Source organism: Conger conger, chromosome 16, assembly GCF_963514075.1.
Source record: "Conger conger chromosome 16, fConCon1.1, whole genome shotgun sequence".
Lineage (NCBI taxonomy): Eukaryota > Metazoa > Chordata > Actinopteri > Anguilliformes > Congridae > Conger > Conger conger.
In genome coordinates, this window is record NC_083775.1 from 13,798,599 (window position 1) to 13,806,344 (window position 7,746).

The 7,746-nt window shown below is 40.3% G+C and overlaps 1 protein-coding gene across 1 annotated transcript; it reads right to left on the reverse strand.

The window, feature by feature from the left end:
* Positions 1-2,198: 2,198 nt before the first annotated feature.
* Positions 2,199-6,865, reverse strand: LOC133114057 (adhesion G protein-coupled receptor E3-like). Its single transcript, XM_061223251.1, has 8 exons — positions 6,599-6,865; positions 6,272-6,427; positions 5,926-6,126; positions 4,065-4,300; positions 3,233-3,299; positions 2,760-2,851; positions 2,431-2,590; positions 2,199-2,300 (listed from the first exon to the last, which is right to left on the reverse strand). The coding sequence occupies exons 1-8, from the start codon at positions 6,863-6,865 to the stop codon at positions 2,199-2,201; spliced, it is 1,281 nt and encodes a 426-aa protein (XP_061079235.1).
* Positions 6,866-7,746: the final 881 nt, after the last annotated feature.

The following is a 7,746-nucleotide window of genomic DNA, read 5'->3' on the forward strand; positions in this document are numbered from 1 at the left end:
CTTGGGACAATTTGACACTTGGTTTGCAAGGGCTAAATTGATTTCAAACTGGAAAGAAAACAAAAATGTGCAAATGCTAGAGCCCTCATAGACTACAGCCTGGGACCCCTAGAGCATATCTTTTATTTTACACTTTCAAAACAAGACATTCTGCAACAAAATGGCAAAGTATACACACATATGCACAAAGGTTAGACCATATAAGGTTCAATTGTAAAGGTTATATCATAGCACAACATGTAACTGAGACATCCATCTCTGATACAAAGATTTGAATTACTGTAATAAGTGGGACCCAATAAATCCCATTTGTTGATGATCATAATTTGGTGCTGGCAAGTCATTATCCACCTTTGAAAGGATTTCTGCATGTTCCACAATGCGGCATGCATAACACTTCCATGACAAGAATGGCATCTTTCCTTTGACTCGTAAAAAAAACCCCCATCAGAATTGAAAAATGTTATTTTTCAATGTTTTACAAAGCTTACTACATGTGCAATCACAAATTACTCTGTGAATCTAAGACATATGGTATATAGGTCATTCCTGCTATCAGGTCCCACTTCTATTTGCTGTAAAATTTGTATTCCAAACATATTCAATTATAGGTTTAGGTCTTATTTATCATATAAGATTTTTATTTTATTTTAACCACCTTGCTTTTGGTACATGTGTCCGTTTTTACCATGTCCCCAGGAGCATGATGATTTTCTACAAGAAATATAAACCATAAAATAATAAAATGCTCAAAATATTTCCTCATTATTTTAGTTAAAATCTCTCCAATCATACATATTTATTTAATGGAAACTGCAGTTACTTTTATTATTTTTTATGATTTACTGTGCATCTCTGAAATAATTTTCCAATCTGTTAGTTTTTCTCCTTTAAAAAAATATACTTGAATTGAGATCACTTTCAGGAAATTACATAATTATCATTGGTGGGAACTCAGTGAAGTGAAGTGAGTATCAAATCTTGTTTTCCTGTTTGTCATACTCTTAAAGTTCCATCCTGTTAATCTAAATTAATCAAATGTTATAATTTCAAAACATGTTTGATACAGAAGATTTTTTTTTCTATGCAAATTGCATGAATGAAAGATAGTAAAGAAAGAAGAGCAAAGTGCCTTGAGAAAGAGAAAGAAATGGAAATGGAGAGAAAGGAAGAGGAAGGCAAAAGTCAGGTAAAAAGCTAGGACAGCAGTCCTCACCCCCTGCAACCACACCCTCACCTCCTGGACCAGAGCCAGTGGCAGGGCCCTCAAGTTAAGAACAAGTGTAAAGGCATGTTGATATTTTATAATAAGTCTTCAATTGAGTTATTAAATTGTTGTTGCATTTTATTTGTGTTGTTTGTATCTTTCATGAAGTGGCATTTTCTGTTGCTTAAAGTTAATAGAAATCAATCATTAATGAGTCCTTGTTCAAACCGTTTGTTCATCATTGGTGCCAATTCCATCCTGTCATGCTCCGTTCCACCTCGCAATATTAACACTTCATAATAAAAATGTGTAAGAGCGTGGAATCTCACAGTCCATGTCTGAAAATAAAGTGCCCATAATTATTAGATTTGAGTGTATACTTTTTTTTTTGAAGATCAAAAAATCACTGGATAACTAGAATGACCAATATATCATTTCCCTATGGTCTAATTACAAATGGACTTTTTTTTCCCCAATTGATTTTTCAGTATTTATGTGCAGTATAATAAAATGTCTTCATTTCTCAGGCACTTGTCTGGCACTCCTATGCCCTGTCCACTTCCTGAGGTGTGACCCAGCTTTCCTGGAAAACATGACAAAAGTGGGTGGAAAACCATAAGACTTCCTGCCTTCTGTACCCCAGCAAAGGGAGACATATTGTAACTGCCAATTTTAATTTGGACAAAAATCTGTCAGTGTGCCTAATGTCTCTCCCTACCTCAAAAGGCGAGCTGGTTTGCATCAAAATTCAAATGAGTTACATAGTTTCAACAGATAATGTACATTAAGGCACTTCCTCTAAGAGTTACAGAGGACCTGAATGGACAATTCCAGGTAAATTTCATTGTGAAAAACAAAAGCTGATTGGCCAAAAGCTTACAGTAGCACTAATAAGAGACTTGTAATTCAATGTCTTTATTGGACACAACCATATCAGTTATTACCATCACAGTTTTTTTGCTTGCAGTTTCTCACAATCAAGTCTTACCCTTCATTTTTGAACAGTAGCTACGCTGTTAGGGGAACCCCTGCTTCCTGATGGCTCCTTTCTTCTAAACAGACATGAGAACCACCTCTTGTACTCCTCTCGCACCTACACAACATAGGGACCAATCAGCACTGTCCAGCAACATTCAATATTAACACCATGTTCATCACCATGTAACAACCCCTGCACCGACCACAAAAATAAACAGTCTTGTTGCATGAGAGGGTCTGGTCACCTCTTTGTTGAGCAGACAGTGAACGATGAAGATGAAGGTGCCCTGCTGTGAGTTGAGAATGATGAAGAGGTATTTTAACATAGTGCTGCTCTGGAAGAATCCCAGGATCCAGGTGCACCCCAAAATTAGAAACTGAGCAACAATTTTGAAGACAATAAGCCTGGGGAAAAAAGATAAACATGAGAATCTCAGGGAGTGTATGAATGTTAATGCAACGCATCATGAGGGCTTCCACTGTGAGTCCATCAGACTCTTGACCCGCAGACACAGATATGCAAAGCGCACATGCATGAAGGCTCACACATGCGCAGGCAGCTATGCACACTCACCTGGTGTCTCTCGACTGGGAGACGTCGCTCTTCATGTTGGCTAGAGTAGGCTGCAGGGTCCAGAGGATCACACAAAATGAGATGCAGTTGAGCTGTTTCAATTACACACAAGGAGAGTTCTCAGGATAGTTGTCCCTAAAAGACTCCACAGGGTTTATTCAAATGTCATACATTTAACCAGTGTTCATCTGGCCTAAATCTGAGTCCTTACTTCCCTGTTGCCACAGTCCGCTGTCCACCTGCAATGGGTGTGGAAACAGCTGCTACTAAAATGCCATATGATGCCCTACGGTTATAAATTGCCCTATTGGTAAGGCAAGAGTTTCAGCAATACTGTAGCTTAATTTTAAACTTGAAATGTTGAAAGGTTCTGGTTTCACTCCAGATTTACTCAGTCTGTAAACTATTCAATATCTCTGTATATGATCAGGGTGCTTAACCAGAGGCAGAATGTGATGCTGCTTATTACATACTGAAATTATGGCACACACTGGACCGATAAAACTCCAGCGGAAGTTTCGATCTGTTGACAACCAGCACCTGAAATAAAAAGACAAATTCAGATCCTGCTGCTGTCAATTTTCTTTCATATTACATCTGCAAGGGAACAACTGCCTTCATGTCTCCACTTCAAGCTTTCTAGCGCCAGTAAGTAATGAGCTGAATTGGATTTTCTTAAAATGTTTGAAAGCTTCACAGGCCACAAATTTTGTCCAATCTTCACCAGATTCAGCACCGGTGATGTTCAGACCTAGCCTCACATAAGTCAGATGGATCAGATGGATTTTTGATTTTCAAAAGCATTCTTCCGTTACATATGATCAAAATCATATTGGATTTTAACAAAAGATCAAAAACATTCTCACAGGTCAAAATGTTTGTCCAATCTTCACCAAATTAGGCACACATTATCTTCGGACCAAGCCTCATAAAATCAGATAGATTTTTGATTTTCAAAATCGTTTGTTCGGTACAGCCATTGAAATCGGCCAAACAGGAAGTGAGGGAATATCTCAGCAACGCTTTGATGTATTGAGACAAACTTTTTGTGCTAGAAGTTGGAAATTTGGAGCAGAAGGATTTTCCTTTTATTTTGGTTGTGCGTTTACTACATATTTTCTAGCTAATTTAAGTTAGTTAACTATCTGGCATTAGCACTGTCACTGCTGTTTTTAGCTAATAATTAAGCTGGAGATTTAGCCAGACTTCATAGCTTGCTTGGTAGGACAAACTTGGAGATGTTAGTCTGATTTAAGTTAGCATTGCGACTCCCCATGTTAAGTCGATGGGCAATAAAAAACTCACGAGTCTTTGCTGCCATAGCCGTCTGAAAACACCGCTGCAGACACTCCCACCACCACCAGGGGAGCTCCATAGCCAATCAGCAGGAGGTACAGTGCCCTCAGCCCCTCCTTCTGGATGACCTGCACTTTGGACAGGCTCCTGACCAGCAGGAAGAGCTGCAGAGTCTCCAGCAGCATCCACACAAAGCCGGACAGGAAGAGGAAGTGCAGCGTGCCTGCAATGACTGCACACACCACCTGGGCGAGCCAGAGGAGACTAATCAGATGGCATATTGGGGTGTCAAACTCCAGTCCTGGAGGGCTGCAGTGTCTACTGGTTTTTGGTGTGTTTCAGCACGGGATATACATTTCAAAGTCTTTAATTGGCGAAAGAGTCCATGCACTTTGTTCTCAAGGCCTTAATTGGCTGCTGACTGAAAGCAAACCACAAATACCAGCAGACATTGCAGCCCTCCAGGACTGGAGTATATTAACCATAACAACCACGTCCCAAATCTGAGCATATTATGAGTGCACTACATCTCAGACATGCCTATTTACCATACATAGTTTACAGGGTTTGCGTACCCCCAAGGTTTGAAAAAAACAAGGTTTTTGGTTTAAAGTAAAGGGGCGACATGGCTCAGGCAGTAAGAGCAGTTGTCTGGCAGTTGGAGGGTTGCCGGTTCGATCCCCCGCCCAGGCTGTGTCGAAGTGTCCCTGAGCAAGACACCTAACCCCCAAATGCTCCTGACGAGCTGGTCGGTGTGTGTGTGAGTGTGTGTATGAATGGGTGAATGAGAAGCATCAATTGTACAGTGCTTTGGATAAAGGCGCTATATAAATGCCAACCATTTACCATTTAAGTGTAACCAGGTGGTATAAATTATTCATATTTTAGCATTTGTAAAAGCAGTATGCCTTTAAGAAGTTATGGTGTCATATGATGGTGTCATGTAATCAGAAGTTCAAGGAAGCACTAGAGAGAAAAGGATACAGAGAAAATGGCTGGACATATGCAACGTGTGCGAGAGGCATCCTCATTGTATTTAATGCATTAACTTGCTTAATTTAAGGAAATGCTCTATTCCACACTTGGTTTGGCAAATGTATGTATGAAGTTTCAGCTGGTGATGTCATATTTATCCCAAAGGAATGTGGATGGATTGAGATTCACCGTTGGGTGCTCAGCTTCATGGTCTGATGAAATACTCGAAGTAGCAGGTCAGTTCTGAACCGAAAACCCTAGTATATATGAACGAGGAAATGTTATTTCTGTACCATTTTAAAGTTAATCAGTGTAACATGATAATAATGTGTAGTATGGTTATGCACTGTAAGTAAAAAATCTATCTTTAGGTTAAGTGTCCATTACCAGAAACTCCATGTGGAAAGCACACCAAAGGGAGAGGTAGCGTGTATGAAGTAAGTGAAGCTCTGTAAATAGTAATAACAGATACTTATGGAAAAACGTGATTGGTATTGTAATGCTTGTTTTCTGTTTTATGTAGCATTGCCACTACCGTTTTGTACTGTTGTTTATGGTTTGGTTTTTCGTTTTATTTCTTTTCATTGTCTTTTCTGTATAAGAGTTTGGTTGAAAACCAAAAGTAGCTAAGGTAACAGCTGGCAACAAATCGCTGTTTTAATTGGGTATCATAGTAGTGTGGTGGCTACAGAGCGCCATCTCCTGAGTACTTAATATAACTCCTGACTAAGTATTGAAATTTCTTTTGTCTTCCCATCCGAATCTATATCATACTAGTATGGGATCTGTATAGAATAAAAACCCACAAAAATGTATTTGTTGTTTCGTGTGACATTTCCCCGGCAACAAAGGTGTAAGCCATGACTTTCTCTATCACACCGAACAGCGCCCTTACCGCATTCTCAGAGCGAGACACACCCACAAGGAAGAGCAGGTGACCCAAGAAGAGGCAGATACAGAGGTGGAGGCGGGCGGTGTTGTTGATTTTAGGGTTCCATGTGCACAGCAGGAATGTGAGAATGGCGAGGGCGAGGAAGGCCAGACCCACACACATACAGAACAGGTTCACCGCCTCCAGCAGAGAACTGTCTTCTTCCTGTAGAGATACACAGAGCTCATCTCTGTCCGAGTATCTAATCCTGTGCTCATATCCTTCTCAGCAGCACTGATGCACTTGTAAATCGCTTTGGATTAAAAGCGTCTGCCAAATGATAAATGTAAATGTAATGAAGGAGACCTACCTGTTCTTCCGTCTGCAGCAGGATGGCAAAGGTGGAGAGGTGGGTACAGCTGCATACTGTGTAGTTCTCATTGGAGAAGGAGGCTGTGCACCCATCCACTGACCAGTGAGTCTCCTCCCCCTGTTCCTGCCAGTACACACAGGTAACCAGGCCAGCCTGGAACTTCTACTGATCAGGACATGAGAGAGACAGAGCACAAAGGTGTTATCAGAGCAGTGTAAGGAAAACAAAGCTATTCATTGGTTATGACTGCAAATGCAGCATAAAAGTTTGAGTCACATTATGAAATGCATTACTTTAAGTTATGTCTCCTGTATTATGACAGACCCAGTTCTGTACCTTCTTGTGGTACACAGTGAAGTTGACAGGCTCAGGGAGCTCCTTGTGTTTCGTCTTAGGCAGTGTGGCGGTGATGATGTCAGAATATATCTCTGTGACATTTTCGCTCTTAAAGAAACCGGCATTCATGAGCTTCTCCATCCCACTGACTGACATCAGAACTGCAGCAGCAGATCCTGGGCCAGAGAGACACTGGTTATGCTCCATCATCATCATCACAGGTGATCTCATCTTCAGCATCATCATCATCATCATCATTCAACCACCATCACACCCTTGACCTTTAATCTCACCGTTGTTTTTTCCAGCGATAGCTGCAAGATTGTCAAGTGTCATTGTGTTTCCCTTGGCGTTTAGTACAGGAATCTGGGTTATATTCCATGCTGGTCCAATGATCTGTAAATTAATTTCTGTAAGAAACAAAACACACATACCTTGGCTTCAGAAAGTCTTCAGACCCCTTCACTTTTTTCACACTTTATGGTGTTGTAGATTTAATTAAAAATGGATAAAATCAACATTTCTGTCCACCAATCTATACTCATTAGCACCCCTAGAGCATGATGCTGCCTGATTGATGGAGTGCTGCTGAGATGGTCATCCTTCTGGAAGGTTCCCCCATCTCTGCAGAGGACTTCTGAAGCACTGTTAGAGTGATTGTTGGTCACCTCCCTGACCAAGGCCTGGTTATTCAGTTTGGCAGGATGGCCAACTCTACGAAGAGTTTGGTAGTTCCAAACTGTTATTGAAGTCACTGTGGTCCTGGGAACACTGATAGCTTTAGAAATAGTTGTATATTCTTGCCCTGATCTATGCCTTGCCACAATTTTATCTACAGGTCTACAGAGAGTTGACATGCAGTGTAAATTGTGGGACCTTATATACACAGGTGTGTGCCTTTATAAACCAATAATAAATGTCCAATCAAGTTCTAGACACAGCAAGGATAACTTTGAATAAATTAGCAGCATTTGTTTTAATTTTTGTTGAATAGGTAAAATAATGTGACCAAATGTGACCTGTAAATCTGTGACCTGTAAATGGTGTAACAATAAGCATGACACATTTCTCCAAATCTTATTTTAATTCCTTACAGTTTCAAAGTAATATTTAAAAAAAGGAAATAGGCCCTGTGC